The 25,778-nt window shown below is 39.1% G+C and overlaps 1 protein-coding gene and 1 long non-coding RNA gene across 2 annotated transcripts in view; one reads left to right on the top strand and one right to left on the bottom strand.

Moving 5' to 3' along the window:
• Positions 1 to 12,126: 12,126 nt before the first annotated feature.
• LOC115067815 lies at positions 12,127 to 14,243 on the bottom strand. The gene is made up of 2 exons (XR_003847189.1): positions 14,122 to 14,243; positions 12,127 to 12,184 (listed from the first exon to the last, which is right to left on the bottom strand). It is a non-coding gene; the product is annotated as an uncharacterized LOC115067815 (long non-coding RNA).
• Positions 14,244 to 19,183: 4,940 nt separating this feature from the next.
• Asic5 (acid sensing ion channel subunit family member 5) overlaps positions 19,184 to 25,778 on the top strand; it is a 30,476-nt gene continuing 23,881 nt past the window's right edge. Inside the window, exons 1-3 of the mRNA XM_008854304.2 lie at positions 19,184 to 19,246; positions 19,336 to 19,446; positions 22,235 to 22,541. Of these exons, the coding sequence (XP_008852526.2) occupies positions 19,207 to 19,246; positions 19,336 to 19,446; positions 22,235 to 22,541 (458 nt within the window). The 5' untranslated portion in view covers positions 19,184 to 19,206. The remainder of the gene's footprint in view (positions 19,247 to 19,335; positions 19,447 to 22,234; positions 22,542 to 25,778) is intronic.

Here is a 25,778-nt window from a genome sequence, read left to right as displayed (position 1 = left end):
ATCTGCCCTTCTGGTAAATCTAGTCAGCCAGAGGTCCCTGTTCCAGGAGGATCAGCTGTTCCTTATCAACGGCAATCCATTGTCAGTATTCCTTTGGATAGAATTGGGGTCTGCTGTTCATGTTTCCAGTAGTATCTTGGGTTACTGTCTGGAAGAGCCTTTATCCATCCTGATTATATCTTTTTAGGTCAACCAAATCTGCCGAGTAAGGCACTCATTAGCACAGAAGTGAAGACTTCTTAGGAAGAATAGAATTTCAAATCTTATTTGCCATCACTTCCCACTCATCTACCTCAGGGGAGATGCACAGTGAGCACAGGACTACAGACTTCTGGTCTCCACGCCGTGGTCACCCACTGCTCAGACATCTTGTCTTGAAAATACACTTCAAAGCATCTTTCATGGTGATGATTTCTGAATCACCTCCAAGAAGAGCAATTGCTTCTTCCTTAGTGATCTGACAGACTTTTTCCTATTTGAATCCTTAGCACTTATCAGATTTGATTGCTGTCACCTGCTTTCCTGCATGGCTTGCTCCTAAGGCTGTATTTCCAGTGCGTTGGCTCTGTGTGTCACTTTTCTTTGTCTTCTGAACCCCACCTAGATCAGATCCTTAAGGACACAGCTAACAATTCAAAATATCTAACCTTACCTTTATATCACCCTTTGCTCATCTGAGTGACAAATGAAGTAAAGTTTCTCATTATGCAACTGAAGAAACATCCCTATCATATTCTGTGCCTGGGAGGAAGAGACACAGGGAGGTCAAAAGAAAGTCAGTGTGCTTGTTAAAACTTCGAAGGTTCAGGTGGTCCTATTTTAGTTATCAGTAATCTTTGTCTACTGGTCAACTTTTGTTTGTAAGTCGACAACTTCTGCTTCTTAGTAAAAGTTCAGGCACAATTAACTCTTCTTTGCCATGGCTATTTGGGTTTGTTTGGTTTCTTTGGCCAAAATTTTCAAGAGAACAATTTGAAAAGAGGAAGTTTATTTTAGTGCACAGTTTTAGCAGTTTAACCCCATAGTCCTTGGTTCTGTTGAATCTGGGAGTAGGCAAAACACCATGGCAGCAGGAGTGTGTGGTGTGTGTGTGTGTGTGTGTGTGTGTGTGTGTGTGTGCGTGTGTATGTGTGAGTGTGTATGTGTGTGTGTTATGGAAGAGGTGGTCCTGCCTGACAGGAAGCAGAACAAGAATGGGATTTGGAACCAGATAAAGCCTTTGAAGTCTAGCTTCCAGCCTGCGTCTTCTGGGTAGCCCCTAGCCTCTAGAGTTTCCACCACCTCTCAGAATAGCACTATTAGTAGGACTAACGGCTCAGCATGTAGCCTGTGGAGGACAGTTCATGTTCATTCTATACTTGCATTTGCTTTTAATTCTAATGATTACTTGATCACTGCAAGGTGTCTTATATTTGTAAAATTATTATCTGTACAAATGATTACAGAAAATTTACTAAAGTGGGAAAAAAAACCCAATTTTTGAATGCTTTACTACACCAGACACTGGGATGTCATTGTTCGATCACACACACAGTTCATTATCTAGTGAGTGAGCTGGCAGCTTATTCTTGTTTTTGAGACAGACTCCAGACTGGTATGAAACTCTGCTCATTGATGGAGACCGTATGCTAGCCAAGCATTTTCTCATGTGACATCTGTACTTTCTCCTTCCAAGGAGCCACAAAATTCCTACGATTAGACTCTATCTTTACTGGTGTTCCTCTTTATAATGAAAGTGTTTTTTTTTTTTTTTCTTTTTTTTTTTTTACATTGTTGAACATTTAGAGCTACCTTAAATGCAATAAATAAACTCATTTCTATATTTCTTTGTTTATTTGAGTTTGACTTTCAATTTTGTTTAATTCCATAAGCAAGAATCTGACACATGTGGCAATCTTACTAGTGTCCACACATCTGGGAAAGGATGAGTCTCACCAATTCCATATTCACTTCAATCTTTAGGTCTGTTTTGGCAGCTAAATGGGGAGAAATGTATCACATGTTAATAGTATAAAATATCACTATAGCACTAAAAGATTCAAAGCTTTCATAATCAGCAAATGAAATGATTAGTATTTTTTTAATATTTTATTTATTATTTTTATTTTCTGTGTATGCGTGTATTGCTTGCATGTAGGTAAGTGCACCTGTGTCATGCAATGCCCGCAGAGGACAGAAGAGGCTGTCAGATCCCCTGAAAGTGGAGTTACGGACAGTTGTTAGCTGCCATGTGGGTGCTGAGATTCGAATCCAGGGCCTTCTGCAAGAACAACCAATGTTCTTAAATGCTGAGCCATCTTTCTAGCCCTGAAATGATTAGTATTTTATGCATGTTATTTTTTATTATATATATTGTAGGTATTTCAAATATTGACTAGGTATTACAAAATTCAATATTAATCTAGTGGTAGAGAATTCTTTAAAATAATATGCTAGAATAAGGGCTGGAGATGCAGTTCAGTAGTACTGTATTTGCCTAACATGTGAGGTTCAATCCATGGCACCACAGATAAAATAAAACAACGTAGTCTTAACTAGTGGCTCATATTTATCGCAAGGTTATTTGGATTTGCACCACAAGCATTCCTTCACTGAGCATATCAAACACGATGACTATGCAATCCGGGTTAGAGAGCCTAGGTTTAAAGTGATGTGCAGGACAGAAGCACATTGATTCTTTCATAAACATAAGACCATTAGAGAGAGGGAAATAGCAGTAAAAAAATGAAAAAAAAATTAAGTAGTAAAGTAGTGCTAGATCACAGTTGGGGTTGTATGACAAATGAAACAGGCCTATGAGGCAGGGAACTGCAGAACACAAGGGTGATGGGAACAGGTGCCTGTGTGAAGGAGACACCAGCTGAACCTACATGCAGTGAGTCACCGGGCAAAGATCTGAGTGAACATGAGACCAGTTGTGAGACTTCTTGTTCCCTTTAGAGAATTTTAATTCCAATGAAAATTCCTCAAAACATACAGATAAAACTGAATATTCAGTGTATTCAAATTCAAAATTCTTACCTCAGTTCTACTAGAACCAAAGATCAGCCGCAGGGATAGTTTATGTGTGCTTCAGCATAGCTTTTCTGAGTTCTGCTGGTCTGTAATCACAGGGCACATGGAACTGCAATTCACTCAGTTCTTTTGTATATTCATATCGGTTGTGAAGTGTCTTTTTTTACAAACACATTGCTGATCTCCCTCTCTGCATGGTACAAAGGGTCGCACATATGCATTAAGCTTAGCTGTGTTTTTGTTTCATTTTTCTCAGAGTTCCAGAAATACTGGTGATGACTTGGAAGCAGACCCGAATTGGTGCCCTCTCTGTGACTGCTGAAATACAACTGGACCTCTCCTGCCCAGAAAACCATCCTCAAGGAGGGAGGGTCGGGGCAGGACTCCTCATTGGTTCTGACCCAATGCAGTTGAATACTCTTACCATTAGAAGGCAGTCAGTTAAAATTCTGATTCTAAATAATGCAAAAAACCTTGTTCAATAGGAAGAAATAAATCATTTTATAGGTAATCTTCAACCCTTTTATACTAGTTTCAAAAGAATTTAAAACACAGAATAATAATACAGGTGTGATGTGTAATTTTTTTCAAATTACTTATTTTACTTCAGGTATGGAAGTGAATTTTAGTATGAATTTGTCTTAAAAGTAATTCTGATTACATAAATATTTCTCCTGCTCATACAATAACAAACCACAAAGCAATCTATGAGATACTTCTGTTAAGATAATGTGATGATTACTGTTAATTATCAACTTGGAGCTAGAGACCCAGGAGTCTTGCCTCTGAGTATGTCTATGGAGGGTTTTCTTGATCATATTGAGTTAAGCAAACCTGCCCACTGTGGGTGGCACCATTTCCTAGGCAACGGGCGCTGGACTATGTAGAAGTGGAGAAAGTGGGCTGAGCACTAGCACACATGCACGCATTGCTCTCTTCTGACTCTAGATATCATGTGACCAACTGCTTTGAGCTGATGCTGCCTTAATTTTCTGGCCATGATAGACCGTGACCAGGAACTGTGAGCAAAAGTAAATCCTTTTACCCTTAAGTTGTTTTTGTCAGAGTATTTTATCAAAGCAACTGGAAAGCAAAGACAGATGCCTACCAAACTGTTAGCAAACCCCTAGTTGGGCCCTGCTCTGTCTCTAGTCCACCTTTTAGAGAAGCCACACCCACTTCGTTGTCCTTTCCTCTGCAGAAGGCAGCAGTTGATTACACCTTCCCGCACAAAACATATTGCCCTGAGATTTTAATTAAAATTGTCAGTTTATGACCAATTCACTCAAAGATAGGAAGATAAAGCCCGGACTATTTCAGAAATGTATGCGCTACTTAGAGATGGAATTGAGACAAAACCATTCAAAAAGTCTCCTCACTCCAAGAATGCAATGATCATTCTCCTGTGTCACACAGTTTTGTTCAGAGGACAATGGGCTGATTAAAGGAAATGCATGCAAGCAGGCAGTTCATTAAAAATACTGTTTTTCAATCTTTGTTTATGCCCTTTCTCTTCTAAGGAAGTGGTATCTATCGGGTCATTTATAAAATACATTTAATGGATATTTTAAAATAAAGTCTACTAGTCCTGTATCTTATGCATGTAATAAGTTCTATATGTTCTCTTTTCTGCTTTAAAAAGTTATATACATAAGGACAACAGGAAAAAAGGAAAGCAGTACAGAAAAATGTAATTAATTAAGCCAGGCATGACGTTACTACCATGCCAGGTAAAAGGACATACGTAGTTATCAGTCAGGGACCAAACGTGGTTCCAAGTTTTCTAGCAGTCAACAAAAAGAGGAAAATTCATGATTTATAATTCTACTAAAATAAAGATAACCCAGTTCTTAGGAAAGTTACAATGCCAAGGGTAGCTTAATAATTCCCTTGCTTGTTAAGCATGGGTTGAAAATGCTTCCTCTATTACAATGTCCCTTCCTTCCTTCCTTCCTTCCTTCCTTCCTTCCTTCCTTCCTTCCTTATTTTCCTTTTTTTTTTTCTTTTTGGTCTTTTTGAGACAAGGTCTCCCTTTAGCCCCAGCTGGCATGGCACTCACTATATAGACCACGCTGGTCTCAGTCTCACAGAAATACACCCACTCTGCCTCCCAAGTGGTGGGATTAAAGGCATGTGCCACCACTCCTGACTTACTGTTTTGTTTTTGTTTTTTGCATCAGTAGCATTTGCCCACGGTGAAGCGGAACGCCCACCACATCAGTGTGTGCCTACTTAAGAATTTCTTACTGCATTTTTGTGTGGCCTCTGCATCTACTGTTTTCCTATCTCAGGGTGGAATCTGGTGTTTGCACTGTATTCAATGAACACTCAGACTTGCTATTGACTATGTGCTCCATTTGGTTGCCCCTTGTATTAATTATTTGACTGCTTGTTAAAAAACACACAGAAGGCCATCAAGATGAGGGGCTGGAGAGATGACTCAGTGGTAAAGAACACTGGTTGTTCTTGCAGAAGACCCAGGTTTGAACCCCAGCACCCAATTGGCAGCTAATAATTGTCCCCAACTCCAGTCCCAGGGGATCCAACAGCCTCTTCTGACCTCCACGGGTATTGCATGACACGGGCACACTTACCTACATGCAGGCAATACATGCATACACATAAAATAAAAATAAATAAAATATTTTTTAAAAGATGGCTCAGTGAATAAAGATACTTGGCATCAAGTCTTAACACCTGAGTTCAATTCTTGAGACTCACAAGGTAAAAGGAGAGTCAACTCCTATAAGATGTCCTTTGACACCGAATAAATAAATGTAAAGAGAAAATTTAAACACACAGAAAACAATGTTATTCAGAAAAATATTTTAGAAAGTAAAATGCTTTTGAAAACCCAGTGTTGTCTTCAGGAGAGAGGACATATCAAGTTAAAAGACAATCAGGAGACAAATGATTCCTTGATTTTGCTAGTATTTAAACATTAATATACATAAAATAACAAAATATCTATAAAAATATATCAATGTGAAAATGCTGGATCCCAATGTACTTTCTCCCAGGAATAACCAACCATTAATTTAATTAATATCCTCTCCAAAGTTAGGGAAATAATTGTTTTTAACATCATTTTAGGAAAATTTCTATTTCTGTTGAAAATTTGTGTACAATTGAAATGATAATTCTTACATAGATCAATCTCTGCAAATCACCTTCCTAAAAGTTGTAAGCAAAGCAATGTCTCTAGTCAGTTTTACTTATTCTTGAAAAGAATCATCAATCTGTAGATTCCTTCAGGAGTTCTCTCACATGACGGCTCTTCTCCCCAGTCCTTGGGCCATGAGATCTAGACACTGGTCCTAAGAACTACTGTTTTTTCTCCTCCTCCTCCTACTCCCCACTTGATGGCCTGAAGCTATACCTCCTCCTGTCTAGTCTCCTGAGTACTGGGGTCACCAATGTGTGTGGCCATGCCAACTCCTACTCATTTCTTAAAGTCCTTGTAAAGCCTTTCTTCCTTCCTCCGTAAACTGGGCTTAGCTCCATTCAGTTCAAAATTACAGCCAAGAACATCTTCCTAGGGCTCTTGGCATTGTCAGCATGCCTGATGCATTCCTGGACTCATTCATTCTACCATTTTTTTGGGGGGGATCTTTTTGAGACAGGGTCTCCCTGTAGCCCCAGCTGTCCTGGAACTCACTATGTAGACCAGTCTGGCCTTGAACTCACAGAGATCTGCCTGCCTCTGCCTCCCGAGTGCTGGGATTAAAGGCATGCACCACCAGCCCAGCTCATTCTACCAAGTTTTACATCTCCTCTCTCCTCAAGTTCAATTTCTATTCTGTTGATTATTTTGATTTCACTGAAAACTTTGCAAAAAATCAAATAGACAAGAATGCCTATATCAGTCCCTCCAGTTCTTGCGCACGCCTGATTTTGGATTTCAGTACCCTTCCCTTTACCAAATGTTTGAACTCTCTGTTCAAACCTTGGTTTGTGTATTACATCATGAACTGCTCAAACCCCTTGGGCAGTTTGTCCTATGCTGAGTATGTTGGAGTTTACTTGTAATCCTAGCACTCAGGAGACAAGAGTCTCCACAAGCTCCAGGCCAGTCATGGCTACATAGTGAGATTCTATCTGAAAAAAACTGAAACCCCAAACCAAGCCAAACCAACAAATAAAAATCTCCTAATTTGCTCTGACAATCGTGCCTTCTTTCCCACATATTCATTCTTAAGTGAATCATTTCTGTTAGTGTTGGTAAACATAAAAAAGCATGCTATTATTTCTCTAGCTTGAGAAAACTTTTATTAATCTTATTTTCCCAGGCAGCACCGTTTTATTGCTTCACTTAGCAAACTTTCATGGCCCGAGAGCAAATAAAAGGGAGCCTAGAAGATGTTGATATGAGAGGTTCTCTAAGAGCCCAAGGCCACTAGAACAGGCTCTCCTCTTACTGAATAAAAAAAAAAAAAAAAAAAAAAATTCCTCAAGAGAGCTGTTTGCATGTACTGTGTCCAGCTTCTCTTCCTACGCCCTTCTTTAAATCACTTACATGCTGAACTTGTTAATTCTCAAACTCTGCACTTTCCTAAAGCTAATGTTCAGGCTTCACTTTGGCTCATCGGCAGCACATTTGTTTCAGTTAACCAAGCCGTGTCTTACAGCACAGCATTTTCAGTATATTTTGTTTTTATTCATCCTACCAGCTGTTCTCCTTCATAAACCTCCTTCCCTCCTCTCCATGGTCTCCTTCCTCCCCCAAAATAGTTCTCTGCTTTCACACCGCCCGAATTCAGTAAACTTCTCTTTTCTTCCCCTCCTCCTCTCCTCAGAACTCTTCCTCCTCTCTTGTGGTCCCCTTTCAATTTTTATGACCTACACACATAAAAATTTAAATCTATGTTCCACATATGAGAAAAACGTGGTATTTGCCTTTCTGATTCTAGGTTACTTTGCTTAACATGATTTTCTCCAGTTTGATCCATTTCCTACAGTTATGATTTCATTTTTCTTCATGGCTGAAAAATATCCATCATGTGGATATTTACAGTGTACATATAGGTTTGATTTTCTTTATATGTTTATCTATTGATGGACATTTATACTGTTCCATTTCTCATATATTGTGAAGAGCGCATGTACATGTATCTCTGTGTTGTGCTGATTCAGAGTCCTTCAGGTGTATTCCCAAGAGGCATGTAGCTGGTCATGTAATAGTTCTACTTTGAGCTACTATGAAAGAGTTATTTTAATTTCATATATGTATGCCTGTATTAGTGTATGCCACATGTGTGCAGATGCCCTCAGAGGCCAGAAAATGTCCTCAGTTGCCCTGGACTGGAGATGAAGGCAGCTGTGAGCAAGCTGACCCCAGTGTTGGCCACTGAACTCTGGTCCTCTGAAAGAGCAGCATGTACTCCTAACCACTCAGCCATTTCCCCAGTCCCTATTTTTAGATTTTGAGGAACCTCCGCTCAGACTTCCACAGTAGCTGTATCAATTTATATTCCCACCAGCACTGTGAAGGCTCCTCTTTCCCCGCCTCCCCTCCAGCAGATGTTGACATTTGTTTTCTTGATGATAGTCATTCTGACTGGAGTGATGAAATTTCAAAGCAGTTATAATTTACATCTCTTTGATTAATAAGGATGCTGAACATTGTTTGAAATATTTATAATCATTTGTGTTTCTTCTTTTGAGACGTGTCAGCAGCAGAATTTTAAGGAACTGACCAGGCTTCTTCTATGCCTCATCGTCTGCATTTGGATTCAAGAACAGCTCACTCCTTTTTCACCGATCACTCCATTGATGCTTCTCTTTCCCTGTAGCTTTAAAAATTAGAGATGCAAGGCTCAACACTTGATGCTCTCTTTAGTTGTAGTCTCTGCTTTAGTGATTCGTTGTAATGACCTTCATTTCCACTTATTTACCATCAACCCCAAATGTCTAACTCAGACCTCCTCTTTGAATCCCAGAATTATTTGCCCAAATTCTCAAACAATAACAGGCTATTTCCATTGCTCTGTATTACTCCAGAACTTGATGGTATGACCCTGCTGCTTAAGTGATCATATATTTTGGCCACAGGACACTGAGGTATCAAGTTGGTACTGACCAGGCAGCTTCCTAACCAGTAGATAGTTTTCATAGTACCAGAAGGTGCTATGCAGGCTGCTGGGGGAGGTGGGGTGGGTAATTAGCATTCTTCCCCAGCTGTAAACCCTATGAGCTACAATAAAGACTGGTCTGGCAAGATCCAGCTCCGGGTAGACCCAGTGGTAAATCTACTATTACTATTATCTTGCTAAATAGATATAGTATCAGACTGCCCTCTAAATTCATATCTCTGTATCTACAGGTTATTGTAGCTCTCAGACCTCATAAGGTAAGTGCCTTTGCTCAGTGGATGGTGGTTAATGCAGAAATTCATGACTGGTCAAAGTGCCAGTAAGTGTCTATGTGTCTAAGTGTTCAGCCATGAATAGGACATCTATGTTATACCCTCTCCCACCAAGACTCAAGGATCACCATGGAAAAGGGAGCAGAAAGATTGTAAAAGACTCTGGGAAGACCAGAGTCAAGCAGCATCTTCTGGACAGTATCCTGATAGTCATGAACTCACAGCACCTGAGGTTGCCTGCACAAAATCAAACCAGTCAACATTCCTTCATGGAGATTGGAGGGGCTTATAAGCCCTGGCCCCTGGCTGAGAAGCTGTTGCAGTTGACTGCTTTGGGGAAGTGGTCAGTTTTCCTTAAATCTGTGGCCCCTAGAAGGCTGACCATGCTCCACTGGACAGCACCATGCTGTTGCCACACAAATTGGAATAAGTGGTCTAGTAAACATGAATTTGGGAGGTGGTAGGGACAGGGAGTGAATCTGGGAGGAGTCAGGAGGAAGAGGAGGGGTAAAAATGATCAAAATATGTTGAATGGTCTATGAAATTCTCAAAAATTCTAAAAATAATTTACTTAAAAATAAAGAGAGTACCCAGTTATTCCCCTGCTTGATGGCCTATGGATACTTCAGGTTCAATATGATCAGAGTCAAGTTCAGTGTTCTACTTCCACAAAATATTTATAGAAAGCCTTCTCTAGTTCACTTGACTATTCCTCTGTCTTTCTAGTTGCACACTTTAAAAACCGCAGTCACCCAGGACCCTTTCTCTCACATCCCACATGTCTCTGCATTTAAAACTGCATGAAGAATCTGGCAATACTTACAAACTTCTCTGTAATCCTCCCACCCTGGCATAGCCACTGTTCCTTTTTGTCTGCTCAACCATATAATGAACAGTAAATCCAGGGAGCTGGCTTCTCTTCCCAAGGACTGGGATTCAGTTCCCAGTACCACTCCAGTTCCAGGGAATACAAAGCCCTCTTCTGACCTTGGCAGGTGCTACATGCATGTGGTACACTTACATACATGCAGGGAACACACTTGTACATATAAAATAAAAAATACATTTAAAGAGTCAGACATGATGGTTCATGCCTTTAACCCAGCACTCGGGAGACAGAGATTGAGATCAGCCTGGTTTACATAGCAATTTTCCAGGCCAGCTGGGGATGCACGCAGACCTTGTCCAAAACAAAACAAAAGACAAAAAAAAAACAAAACAAAACAAAATCAAACCCAAAATAAAGTAAAATAAATAAAATTGAAAAAAAAAAACTAAGTCTAAATTGGATCTTGTCATTTCTCTTTAAACTCACTTGAAAAATGAAGTAAAACAAAACAAACCTTTTCACTGGTCTACAAGTCCAGTGTGACCTGGCCTGCCAGTACCCCCTGATCTCCAGTCCTTTCCCACCATCTTCTGCTCATCTTCTGTTAAGCAACTCCTTTATCTGCCAAGAGTCAGGCCATATTTTGCCTCCCTGAGTCTATCTTCACTCCACACCAGGTGTATTAACATCACCACTGCCATTTCCTCACACTGAGGACTTTGGAGCACTTCTGTGCTGTTCTACTTTCTAGTCTACAGTGTGCTTTATTCCCTTCAACTTTAGGAGGCATTAATGCATTGGGTTTGTGCCTGACCCTGCTAAGGCAGAAGCTCCATCAGAATCAAGATGTCTGTTTTTCTCACTGATGTATCCTTTATAGCTGGAACCAGTATCTGGACCCCAACAGGCATTCCACGTTTGTTAATGAGGATAATTATCCTTAGGCTTAAACCCAAATATAGTGCAAAAGTGTTTCATATTGGTCTTGATATATTGAAAACATTAGAAGATTCACATTTGTGAACTATTTATTGCCTTTGGATTGCAATTATAATTGATGAAAATCTTTGCATCTGTGTTTATCCCAGTATCCCTATCAGTTATCACATGCATTAATCCGTACAACTGTGTAATCTATTATCTGATATTGTGTAACATATAATAACAGTGGTATTCTTTAAAATTCACAGCAAAACTAAGCTACAGCTTACAGTTTATAGCCTTGCTTTGCCAAATGCCAGAAAGGTTAAAGGCATTTGATGAGTCGGTTAAAACCCACGTGCTTTCTCCTTTGGTATATGTATTAGTTTTCTCAAACTGCTGTAACAAAAAACCACAAATGAAGTTGGCTAAAGTCCTAAATCAAAGATGCCCTGAACCCAAAGTCAAGGTGCCACCAGGGCCATCCTACCTTGAAACACTCTAAAGAGATGCTTTCTTGTTTTTTTTTTTGTTTTTGATGAGTCGGTTAAAACCCACGTGCTTTCTCCTTTGGTATATGTATTAGTTTTCTCAAACTGCTGTAACAAAAAACCACAAATGAAGTTGGCTAAAGTCCTAAATCAAAGATGCCCTGAACCCAAAGTCAAGGTGCCACCAGGGCCATCCTACCTTGAAACACTCTAAAGAGATGCTTTCTTTTTTTTTTTTTTGTTCTGGTTTTACTTCTTCTTTTTTTTTTTTTCTAGGCCCCAGCTGGCCTAGAAAACTTATTATGTAGGCCAGGCTTCCCTCAGTCTCAGAGATCTGCTGGCTGCTGCCTCCTGAATGCTGGGATTAAGAGTTTGTGCCACCACTGCCAGCCTTAAAAGGATCTTTCCTAGATGCATCTTCCAGCTTCAGGTGGCTGCTGGCATTTTCAGCACTGACAGCTTTAAGCCCACCATCGGCCTTCATCTCCACATGGCTCTCTCTTTTCTTTGTCTTGGTTTTCCTGTTTCTTCATAAAGACACCAGTATTTGGATATAGGACCCTCCTAAATCCAAGAAGATTTTATAATGAGATCCTCTAAAGAGACATCCTGGAAAGCTTCTACCCAAATGAAGTCAAATTCTGGGATTCTGGACAGACAGAGTTTTTGGAGACACTGCTTATTCCACTGTGGTATGCAAAATCCATATGATAGAAGTTTAAGCATTCCTAGCATATGATGCTCCATGATTTGACTTTGTAATTTTCTACTTTTTTATTTTGCCGTCTTCAAATTTTGTTTCCTTTTTTAAAAGAAGTGCTAAGCATAGGATTTATAACCTCCATTAGAACAATATCCAAGGGTATTAGAATAATCACAAAAATGTTTTGTGATTATTCTAATACCCTTGGATATTCAGGGAGTTGAAATGTAGGCAAATTTTGCCTAGTATTCTATAACACAGAACTGAAAGTTCAACATTGAGAAAGCAGGCAGGAACATAAAATTGCAGAGAGAATATTTGAAGAAACTCTCTCCAGGTAACCTTGACCCTCAGTGTCATGTGATGTATGGACACATCATTTCGAAATTTAATGGGCCTTCAAGTTAAGTATTAGTGGAATCCTTCCCCCTCCCTTGACCAATGACAGGGATATTTCTGATACTGCACAAACTACCTCTTCGTGTTTAAGGACAAACTGTATAACCTCATGTCCCGGATATGGCTGAGTGCCAAACAGAACCCTCCCACAGGCTGAGCCAATGGCAGACCTTTGGGACTACTGAATGGGCAGCCCGTCAGCATTCACCCAACTGTCTTTTGCTTTCAAAACACTGAGTTCAGCAGCTAGGTATGGGGTTTTCCAGTGTACAAATATTTAGGAAATATCCATAGTGTATTTAATTAATGTTTGCTAATGATGAACACAGATACACAATATTTTCCTACCCTTTGTATTGCAAAAAAGAGCTGCTTCTCATATTTAAAGATCTGAGGATAAGCATTTTCTTCAATAGGTACATGCAAATAAGATTCAGAATTTTGTTCTGGCAACAAGTTTAGCAACTTATTAGCTATAGTCATGCACAAGAGTAAAGAAAAAATGGATGAAATTCACCTTTGTTAGGACTCAAAACGTTCAGAAGTTTGCTTTATAACATGTCTAATAGAAAAGTATGAAACATATATACAAAACATGGATAAATTGCTGAGTTATTTAAAGGAACATCCAGAATTTAGTATGTCTATACATTGTCTTACCTATCTCTTTATAAACACTTGAGTAATTGAGAGCTGAGATGATCTTAACCTGTCTTCTACACACTAAAATTTTGTGATGCTTTAAATCAATTCACTGACATCTAAAGCATTAAAAATTTGAATTCTCAAAATATGTTTTTCTTCTAGTTCCTTACTTTTAATGGATAATTATGAAAAACTACATAGCAGCATGCATAACAAACATTTTAATTAATTTCTCCAGGAAAATTACTAATTGATTTCTTATTTAATAATCATCACAATAAATTGTAAGGAATAAAATTATAAAATAATCCATGAATTTATAAATACATTTAACTTTTTAATCAGTAAAAACAGAGAATAAATCTTTACAATCTTTTCACTATAAAAACATCGCAAAAAATAAATTTAGAAAGAGTGATAGTAATCAAATCATTTTGTAAACACCAAAGTAATAATTCTCTCCAACAATGTTTGTTTATTTTTACTAAGCCATTATATGAAAATATTTGGAACAAGATATTCTTTTTTCAGTGGACTTTAAAAAAAGACATAAGATTGGGGGTGGGTTTGGAGAGGGGGATAAGTTTGAGAGGAAAAGAGGGAAAATCAAAATATATTCTATGAAATCCTCAGAGTTAATAAAATATTATTTTAAAAATAGCTGCCTATGCAATTTACATATTAATTATGAAAGAGAAAAGATACATTTACAAAGGAGAGATTTGGCAGATTCCCATCCAAGAGATGAACTCACAGTCAGTCACCAAGTATAGGAGAACCGGAGGCTTCTCAACATGATGCACTGTGAAGAATGAAGTATCATTTGTCTGGCTCCTACCACAAATATTTGACCTGAACCTACCCACAAAGAGGAGAATAAACAACTCTGTATTGAGAAGTGTTCTACAAATCATCTGTCAGGGATTCTTTGACAATAGAATGAAATGAGAAGTAAATAAAACAACACAAAACAGCTCAGGGGGTGGTGCACTCCTTTAATCCCAGCACTTGGGAGGGAAGGTGGTTCTCTGTGAGATTGAGGCCAGGCCTACTGGGGGCTACAGAGAGACCCTGTCTCAAAAATCCAAACAAACAAACAAACAAACAAACAAACAGAAAGGCCCCATAAATTAATGACTACAGATGGATCTATTCTGGATCAATATTACTACGCACTCATAAAAACTGCAATCTATGATCCTTGATTGGATCCTGGATTGGAGAAATTACATACCATAAAATTATAATTCGGAAGAGCATAGGATATTTGAACATGGACTGCATATCAAATAATAATGTTATACAAAGGCTAAGTTTCCTTAATAGGATCCTTATATTCTATTTATTCAGGAGAATGTCCTGATTCTTAAACAAGAAAAGATTTTGCCTTCAGAAGTGAAGACAAAGCAAATGTGGGGAAGTTTGAAAGGAAGTAAAGAGTATACATAGGTCCTCATTGTAGAATTTTCTGGGATAAAAGGGCATGGTGGCACATGCCTTTAATCCCAGCACTCGGGAGGCAGAGACAGAAGGATCTTTGTGAGTTCAAGGCCAGCTTGGTCTATGTAGTGAGTTCCAGGACAGCTGGGGCTACAGGGAGCCCCTGTCTCAAAAGGACCCCCCCAAAAAAAGGCATACAAATTAATTAACATGCCAAAGGAAGCATAGACTAGACAATCATCAAGCATCACCACCCACTAACCAAACCAAGTCCAAAGGCTTGCATACCCCCATTCTATAAAGGAGGGTCAGAAAAGGGAATTCAGGGACTGAAAAATGATATTTTAGATAATCACAGTGGATTTAGAGCAGAGACAATGGCAAGGACCAAATCCTGTTGGCTGACAGCAGAGACAACATCTGAAATACAGAAGAATGGCACATGGCGATGTCTCTCCAGGTGAGTTGACAAGGCAACGTCTTTCTGGATGGGTTGACATTCCTCCATGTACCTTTCTGTGGTATGAATTTTATTCATGAAACGTCAGAAAAGGGACTAGAAGGAATTCTTCCTTGAGTGTGTCTGGACTTTGGGCAGATAAGGGGAGCGGAAACAAGGTGCGTTAGCGCAATCTTGATCAGTGCTCAGCTCTGAGATTCAAATCTCCTTTGCAACAAATGGCTCAGCACATGGCACTTTTTTTTTTTTTTTTAGTAACTATTCTGTGCAATAGTGTTTTGTGTCCTGTTTTTTCACTTGTCTTGAAACTCATTTAGGTTCTGTGTTTATCTGGTTTGTTCTTTTTGGTGGGAAGATATCTCTTTCTCTCTCTCTCTCTCTCTCTCTCTCTCTCTCTCTCTCTCTCGGAGTTCATCACAAGTCATCACAACATGGTTGGGCTTGGATCAAGTTTCTCTTCCTTTTCATTTTCACAGATAAAGCATCAAAGGAACACAATAGATGCTTGCAGACTCCAAAATGTGAGAAGCAATATATAATGGAGTCATTCATTTGTTTTTAATGGAAGCTTTAGGACAATTCTATTATCATTTAAAGAAAAATCCTCAGGGCAGGCAAACAGCTACACTAAGTAGAAGAATGAGGGAGAAGGGAAAAACCATCAAGCCATGCAGGTTTAAAGCCAGCATGGAGGTCAGATAATGTGGTGGACTAACAGCCCCATGATGTGGAGGGGAAGGGAGCTCTAGAGAAAAAGAAACCTAAAATATTGGGGTGGCCCAGAGAATTAGGGAAAGCTTGACCAGAGGAGAGATATAAAGGAGAAAAGGAGAGGATAGGCTTTTTGGAAGAATTTTTAAAAAGTAAGCAGACTTAGGGGAAGCTCCATGCTGTGGCCTGATGCACAGGTACTGCTATAGTGGAATCTTTATACCAACCAGTTTTGTGTGGGGACCTCCGAGTCATATGTTTGATGAGTTGGAAAGGGGACACCATGTGGTTTGTATGAATTAGAGCTATAGAGAAAGAGCCCTGGAGGGATGCGGGTGGTGTGTACATTTCTCTGAGACAGTTTAGCCTGAACTCTTTGCACAAGACCCGCACAAGATCAAGCCAACCAAAATCCCAGCATGAATGAGGGAATGGCTCAAGAAGTGTCACTCCTAGTTGAAGCATTATTAGTAATTGATGGCTGCTGGGGAAGGGAATATTAATTTCCTTCAGGGATACCACCCCCAAAAGGATACCCATGCTCCAGTAGGTGGCCTCATACACATCTGTATACTCGCAGCACTCTATAGGCTCAGTGGGTTTAAAAAAGAATACACAAATTGAGAGGGGAATGTGGTGAAGAAGATATGGGGGAAGTTGGGAGTGAGGGAAGGGAGTAGGGATAGATCTGATTAGAACACATTACATATGTATGTCAAATTCCCAAATATAGAAAAATTCAATATGTTACTTCAAGCAGAGCAATTACCATAAATATTAAACATGCAACTAACAGATTATTTGTTACTAACATGAAATTCAAACTTTTAGAGGAAAATAAATTGACCATTTAAACTGAAGAGTGTCTTTTATGTAACATAAAAAAATAATACTGTGACAAAAATACTAACCAACACTTAGAGCCTATAGTAGAACTTGACCCTTTCAAGGTTTACTTTGGTTTTACTTTCCAAAATTATTAAGTAAAAAAATATTTTAAGTAAAATAAAAGTATATCTGATCCAAATCTAAAAATAATAAAAATAATAAAAATACCACTTAGCATTGGGCATGCAATGCCCAAAGAGAAAATAAAATGCAAAATTTTAATTCGAAACCAAACTGAAAAGTAGTAGCCAAAGGATGTCTTCAATAACTAACACACATTTGTGTCTTTATAGCAAATAGTGGGCCAGGATAAATATACTCCTCTAGACAGTACATATTGATTCCAAATAGTGCTTGTCCCCAGAATCCAAGTGAAAGGTCAGATGAAAGGTTTGATGTTTGTTGTCTCTTCACCTTTTTTCAGTTAGTCTTTTTCATTTGTCAGTGTTAATAAGTCACCTTTTGCTGTTGAAGCTGCCAGTTCAAAAGTGGAAGCTGATGATACTGAAAGCTCTCACAGTTCCCACTAGACTAGGTTGACTAAGGAAGTCCTTACTTTGTGTTTGTATGTAAGGAAGAGGATGAGGACAGGGCACGAAGGACTTCAGAATCTATCCTGTCACACACCTGTATTCAAAACAGCTGTCAAGAGCAGGGAAAGGAGAAGGAAATGTGAGGTTGTCTATATATCTTCTCAGAAAGTCAACGAAGCCAAGTCATCAGAAGAACAAGGTGTGCTTGTGATGGGGATCCTGAGTTCTGATTTCAAACAAAACATCGAGGGCAGTGGAGAGGCAATCCTTACTGTACAGAGAAGTTGAAATTCAAGATTACTACAGTCAGTAGAAAAGGAGGGGTGACAGTGAGTCATTGATGAAATCAAAACTCAAAAGGGAGCAAAGGAAAGAGCACTGGGAAACCCACTTTACAGTACAGGAGAACGGGAGGTTTTCCTATGAGTGTGACGAAGGGCACATGCTGTTGGTTCATAGCCTCTTGGGAGAGAGGAACAGATGCGTAAAGAAATCTGAATAAAATTATTCAGCTTTCTTTTATTTGTTATCAATAGGTATAGTCAAGAAATGGAGAGCTGAAAATATCAAAAAGTCGTGTCCCGGAAATGAGGAAGTGAAAGGAACGTGAATAGCAGGGAAGTTAAGCACACGTGCACGCCTGCCAGCCACCTCCCTTAGGTTAGGAAGCAGATCAAGTGTGACTTGGGGGCTTTTGGTCTGTTTTTCTGTTGCTTTTTGGCCCAGACTTTTCCTTCCACGGAGGACCCCGTCTTCCTCTTGTCTTCATTACTCCCGGATTCCCCTGTCCTGTGTGGACTAACCCTTGTGACCAGTCTCGCTCAAAAGAACAAGACTTTTCCTTTAGCAGTTCAAACAGTGGGCAACTGACAGCCGGGTCTACTTGGCACGGGATTATGTAACTGTATACATTGGAAGGGCTCTGCAAGGACTTGTGGAAAGAAGGGAAGAACGAAGGGCCAATGATAAGCCATGAAGGAAGACAGAATCAATACTTGCTCTCAGGAGGACCTGAATTCTGAGACTGTATCCCAAACTGCAAGTCAACCCTACAGAAGAGAGATTTCGCTGAGGTATTCGTATTATGAAATTTGTCCTGCTCCTCCCTGCAGTGAATGGAGACTGACCCCCAAGTCTCTGCCCTTAACATCCTCTGAAGTTTCTTAGCTTACGTCCATATAAGCCTAGTTTCAACTCGTACTACTGTTAGTTTTCAAATTTCTAAATATATGCAAAATGTAGGTAACTGTCTTAATGGTTAGCTGATGATGAAATATCACCATGGCAACTCTAATGGGCTCTAATAGAACGACATGTAATTTCTGTTCTTGGTCAACAGATGGCAGCATTTATACGTGCTAATCCATATTCCCGTTTATTAGTCAAATAAATGATAATTTCTCAAAAGAATTAATAAAAAAAAACTGGCCCTCGTGTTTTATCAAATTTGTACTATTTCAGAAATCATTTCTTCTTTGCTAATATTTTCTGATGATTTCCTATTTCCACTGGCTACTGTTGCTATTACACACAGCTCCATCTGCTATTATGAAAGAATATTCAAGAAAAAGTTATTTTTCACACAAAAAATCATTCCAACTTAATTTTGAATCAAGGTTCTATAACGAGAAAGGTCGAGATAACATCTGAGGCGACTTCCCTGTGTGGGACACCATAGCATCGACCAGTGTGGTCAGAGACCACTGTAAAACCACAGCTTCTTGTCAAGGATTCTTTGTTTGAGAAGGTGGTTTCCCAATGGCGCTTTCTGTTTTCCCCTCTCTGGTGGCCTCTTGTCAGTCTGCAAATGCCCATAGCTGGTTCTATCAATGTTTTTGCTTTGCGGAGTAAGTGCTTTATGAGGCTCAACATAGCAACATAAATATTTAAATTACCCTCACATTTTACAACCTCAACTGCTGTATTTTATATAAAGGCCACAAAATGAATATTGTTACTGATGAAAACTGGATGCACCCTGAGGACTTGGGCTCACTGACAGCAAAAATGGATCAGTTCGAGAAAGCAAAAGTCCATGCTAAGAAAGGTAAGTGAATAGGAAAATCCTCAGAACAGTGACAACGTTCATTCCTTAAGACAAATAAGTGGAGGGGGGGTGTATATTTAATCCATTTGGATATCTGAGTCCTAGTATTATCTGCAAAATATTTAATATGACTTTAAAAATGAATAATATGATTTTAATAATCAAAAGAGTAACTTGAAGAACTCAAAAGTAATTTGAAAATATTACTATTATTATGTTAGAATCTATTTTGTTGTTCTTGTTGCTTATTTGTTTATATCTACAAACAGATCTTACTTTTAACAAAACTTGCTCAGTGTTCTGAAAGTGTTTCTATGGTGATCAACATTCTACACCAGGCTCCTTTCCATAACTACATGTAACGCACCTCTGTGAGGAAAGTGAAGAGTCTGCCATGTGGACAGTGGACCCTTCTTCTCAGTTCTGGTCTTTCTGGAAGGCAGAGATCACCTTCACCTTCACTGTTCATCCAAAATATTCATTAAAAAGACTATGATATTTCTAGCAAGTAGCAGAAAATGCTTCAGTCAGGCTAACCTAATTGCCAATGAGTAGGTCTTTAGTAACGGAGCTGGTTCCTAAAGGTAAGTCTGGAACCTGTTTCTCAGGTGGTATCACAGCTCTACTGTGCCTAGTAGTTACTGGTTACAAGCTTACTCTTCCCATTAATAGCCCTGATCCCCTCAACAGGAAAGGCAAAAGGTGCCTAGAGACTGAGCTGATTTTATTGGCATAAATTCTTCCCAAGTGTTTCTAAGTAATGACTAAGTAATAAAAAAGATCCTAATTAAATTTATCCTCATAATTAATAATTATAATATTTCTATGCTTCTGATTTTGCCCTGCAACTTTACCAGATACTTTATTTGTTACTTATTGATAACATATGTATCAAGCAAATGGTATTAATATAAACATTGCTACATAATAGTATCTTTAAAAGTGTAATATAATTTAAGTGTCCAAATACTTTACATGAAATGAAGACGTTTAAGAAATGTTGATAAACACAATTTACATATCATTATATATCTCAAATTGGAAAAAAACTTATTATTTGGAGATTATCAAGGTATTAAATACTGTTGAAATGATAAGTAGAATTTGAAGATTTTTGGAAGTAAATTAATATTGGATTGTTTACAAAAGTATTTATTGACTTGAAGCAGAAGACTAGAAAGTTAAATACATTTATTGTAAGCATTTATAAGACTATTGAAAACTCATTTCTTTTTAAGATTTGTATTTATTATTTTGTGTGTGTATAGTGTGTGTATGGGGGGTCACAGTTGTACCACTGCCCATGTCTAGAAGCCAGAAGATAGGTTTTATAGAGTTAGCTCTCTCCTTTCACCTTTATGCATGATCCAGGGATAGAACTCAGGTTCATCAGGTATACAACAGCAAATGCTTTCATCCACTGATGGTCCAATGTATCACAGTGGTCCAATGACTCATTTCTTTCTTTTATTTAATCTATTTAAAAAATTTTTTTTGTATTTCATACAGAACATCCCAAACAATCTTAATCATCTTTATACCCCCATGCCAAATGGCACCCTCCCATAGCTTCCCCCCACCCACTCGAGCCCATATACTCTGTCATCCCTGTTACTGCCCACTCTGTTATCAGTGCCCCCAGCCATTACCCACTGCAAGTTCACCTGCTGAGTCTAGTCAGTCTATCTAGAGTCCCTTGTTTTAGGAAGATCAACTCTCTAAATGAGAACTTCAAATGGTTTCTCAATCACTTGAATATTTAACCATTTACTATCTCACTACACTGAATCAATAGAAAATATAAATATCTAAAACTGTTGAGTACTTCTCATAGTCTGTGTAATGTGATGAGCCCTTTCCAGATAACGCATTATTTAATATGAAAAGTCATGAGGCAGATGCTATTGCTGTCAGTTAATAGAAGAGGCAGAATAAGGATCAAAAATTTGGCTGAAGTTGCCTGGACTACGGGAGGAGACCTGGACCAGAAGCTGTAGCCTCCAGCTGCAGATGCATCTCATCTCTTAACTCGGAACAGACGTTGTGCATCTTCTATCGCCAAATGAAAACAATGGAATGCAAAGGAAAAACCTGGATGGTTACTTTACATGTTATCGAATATATTTTAGTGAAGCTTTCTCTCGTTTCTACCAACTAATATTAATAATCTTTATTTACTTGATTGTTGACAGTCTCAAAAGGATGAAATCATTTTCTAAACATGCAGGAAATAGATACTTACCTGACCACAACATTGAATTTTAAGCATTCAGACTGACCAGTAGAGGAGTAAAAGAGCTGCGTCCAAAGCATGGATGTCACAGAGCAAAAGTTAAATCATAAGACAGTAAGACAAAGACTAACTGATGAGATGATTGCTTGTGATTTCACTTACAACACTCAAAATAAGCTTAATTTATCCATCACATGTAAAGAACTTTGTGGTTCTTTAGGGAGAAAAAGTAATTTAAAAATTAGTCTTATTTCTTAAAATTCTGAGCTGTCATAAGCAATTTATTCAAAGTGAGTTGAATTTGAAGCTGGATGTGACAAGATACCCATGTGATGTCAGGATTTCCTTTTCCCTAACAGTAGCCATGCTTCAGAAGGCTTTTAGCAGATTCTCAATGGATTCTAAGAAAATCATGTAAAGCAAGGTGACCCCTAGGCCTTTATGAATTGCACATAAAGAGCATAACCTGTCTAGTACTTTGTGTGTTAAACTTTTTTATAGATGGCTTTAAGGTTTATAACTCATAACCATTTTTGGTCTATTTTATGGGCATAGGACTCTTAGAAAAGATCAAGATTCACCTTTCAAAGAAACGGCTACCATCTCCAACTGACCGAAAGAAGTTTGATCATGACTTTGCCATCTCCACTTCCTTGCATGGGGTATACAATATTGCCCAGAACAAGAACAAAGCTCGCAAAGTGATCTGGTTGTCTGTAGTTCTGGGTTCTGTCTCACTCCTTGTGTGGCAAATCTATAGCCGCTTGCTCAACTACTTCACATGGCCAACTACAACATCTATAGAGGTTCAGTATGTGGAGAAAATCGAGTTCCCTGCTGTGACATTTTGTAATGTCAACAGGTAAAAGTTGAGTTTTATACTGATTACTTAATTTTTGTATTAAAAATTGTTTTATGTGTGTGTGTTTTGCCTATGTGTATGTAAGTGAATTCATGACATGCAATGCTTGAGGAGTCCAGAAGAGGGTATCAGATCAGAGTGATGAATGATTGTCAGCTGCCATGTGGGTGCTGGGAACCAAACCTGGGTCCTCTGCAAGAGCTCTTAATCACTGAGCCATCTTTCTAGTCCCTTTAAAATTAATTAATTAATTAATTTATTTATTTGTATGACTTTTATCTCCATGAATGGAAGTGTGCCACATGCATGCAATGCCTATAGAGACCAGAAGAGGGCATAGAAAAATCTCCAGGAACAGGAGTTACTGATGTAGTAATTCCTGGTACCATGTGACTGTGAGTACTGGGAATGGAATCTGGGTCTTCTGGAAGGGTAATGAGTGCCCTCAACCCATGAGCCATCTCTCCAGCTTCTATGAGTAATTTTTAAAAAGAAATCAATTCTAAACCTGAATGTGGTGGTGCATGCCTTTAATCTCAGCACTCAGGAAGCAGGGGCAGGCAGATCTCTGTGAGACTGAGACCAGCCAGGCCTACACAGGGAATTCCAGGTCAGCTGGGGATACAGGGACATCCTGCCTCAACAACATCAACCAAAAAAATTGGGACTGGAGAGATGGCTCAGCAGTTAAGAACGCTGGCTTTTCTTGCAGAAGACTGGGGTTCGAATCCCAGCACCCACATGGCAACTAACAACTGTCCGTAACTCCAGTTCCAAGGGATCCAACAGCCTCTTCTGTCCTCTTTGGGCATTGCACGACCTGGGTGTACTTACCTATATGCAGGCAACACATACACATAAAATAAAAATAAAAAATACGTAAAATAATTAATTCTAGTATAAATGTATTTGGATGATCGACATAAAGTGCTTTCATGCAGTTTTTAACATATACAAACTTAAAAGTACAAATTTTTTGAACTAAAGAAATTCGCTAAATTTTGCTTGATATAATTTTTTTCCCCTTCCTTATGCTATAATACACTAGGTCAGTACCAAACTATGGTTAAGTGGACGTACAAATATGAATTCCTTATCTTTAAGAGAGAGAGAGAGAGAGAGAGAGAGAGAGAGAGAGAGAGAGAGAGAGAATCCCAATGGAATACAGTAATTGGCCCAGTATAAGTATACACCCAAGCTATGAAAAATCAGAGAACACAGCAGGAATCTCTATATGGAACACCCTGGAAGTTTGAGCATTTTTTTCTTTTTAAAAAGCATTTTATTAGTTCCTTGAGAAATTCATAAAATGTCTTTTTCTTTCCTTCCTTCTTTCCTCCTTTCCCTCCCTCCCTCCCTCCCTCCCTTCCTCCCTCCCTTCCTCCTCTCTCTCTCTCTCTCTCTCTCTCTCCCTCTCTTTCTTTTAGACTGGGTGTCCCCTATAGCCCCCCCAGCCTGAAACTCTCTTACTATGTAGACCAGGCTGACCTAGGTTCCAAAGAGATATGCCTGCCTCTGCCTCCAGAGTGTTGGAATTAAAGGTGTGTACTACCTTGCCTGGTAATATGTATTTTGATCATATTCACCCCTTCTTCAACTCCTCCCATGTCTATTCAACTTTGCATCCTCTTTTTATTTCTTTTAGACCCAGTGAGTCCAATTTGTGTTATCCAGATAGTTTTGGGTGTGGGGTGATCCACTGGAGCATGGTCAACCCACCAGATGCCACACTCTTAAAGAAAACTGTTTCTCCCTCTCTCCCTCCGTTCCCCTCCTTCTCTCCCTCCTCCTCCCCCTCCCCCTCTCCCAGCAGCTATCAATTGCCTTATAGCTCCTCACCTAGGGGAGGGACATTAGTCCCCTCCCCCTCCTTTCCCTTCTCCTTCTTCCTCTCCCTCTTCCAGCAGTTATCAATCACTCATAGATCCTCACCTACAGGAGGGACATTGTGTCCACCTGTTCCCTCCATGCAGGATTTTGTCTGACTTGAGCTTGTGCTTTTATGTGCATGCTGTCGCAATTGATGTACAACTGCCCTGCTGTCTGGAAAACACTGTTTCCTTATAGTCTTCCAACACTTACAGCTCTTACAATCATTCTGAAATAATCCCTGAACCTCAGGAAGGTGTGTGTATGGCACAGATACTTAGGACTGAACATTGCATGGTTTCTTATTCTCTGCATCTTTACCAGTTGTGGTTCTCTGTGTTACTTGTCATCTTTTGCAAAAAGAAGCTTCTCTAAAGCGGGTTGTGAAATACACTAATCTATGCGTCTAACAATGAGTCATTGTTGTTCCTTCAATACTCTGTATTTATATAATAACAGCAAGAGGTTGTCCCCTCGGGTCTAAGACCTGTCTAGTCACAAATTCTTGACTGTGATAACAATGCCAGCTATGGATTTCACATTATGGATCTGACCTTAAATCCTATCGGAAAGTGTATGATTACTCCCATGAGGTCTGTGCCACTATTGTACCAGTGGGCATATCTTGCCAGGCTGGCTGTTATTGCAGTTCACAGGGTTCACAGCGGAATAAGATTAATGATTATTTTTCTCCTTTGGTAATACCTTCCAGCACTTTGAAAGCTAGCCAGTAGGGCGGAAGCTTGAAGGTCAGTACCAGCTTAATTTCTCCACGTTATTTAAATGACACAAGAATGTGGTGTCTTCCCCAATAGGGTCTTAACCACCAAGTTCTGGAGAGAAACTAAGAGTATTGGTAATATCCAGTAATGTTTCAGGGGGTCCATGTCACCTCACTGGAGAAGTCTCGGTATTAAAGATAACTAAAGAGTCTGAGGAGGAGATGGAAAGGACTGGAAAAGGGAAATACTGTGCAAACACACAGAGATATGCACTGCTTTGTTGTACATATGATGGAATATTTAACTAAGTAGAGGCAGGGTTAGCTGGAAATCAAAAGCATGGATCCTGAGCTATAAAGAGCCTGACACTTGACTGGGTTCTTTGTTGCTACTCTCAAACCCTGAACTTCAGTCTACTTCAGAACACTACAGTGCACAGACGGTATCAGATCTGCAGTGAGGAGGGCACCTTCCTCCCATGGGGCTTCACAAGCAAAGCCCTGAATTTGTCTATAATGAAACTTGAAAGATCACATACAGAAATTTTTCCTGGAAAGGATAGCAGCTCTTTAAGACCCACTGCTTATCAACCACTTGACCATGGACAGATCACTTCATCCTCTTAACTTTAATTAATTTATATATA

Source organism: Nannospalax galili, unplaced genomic scaffold (assembly GCF_000622305.1).
Source record: "Nannospalax galili isolate Female #2095 unplaced genomic scaffold, S.galili_v1.0 scaffold305, whole genome shotgun sequence".
NCBI lineage: Eukaryota > Metazoa > Chordata > Mammalia > Rodentia > Spalacidae > Nannospalax > Nannospalax galili.
Note: the sequence above shows the minus strand (reverse complement) of the source record. Positions and strands in the feature narration are given on the sequence as shown.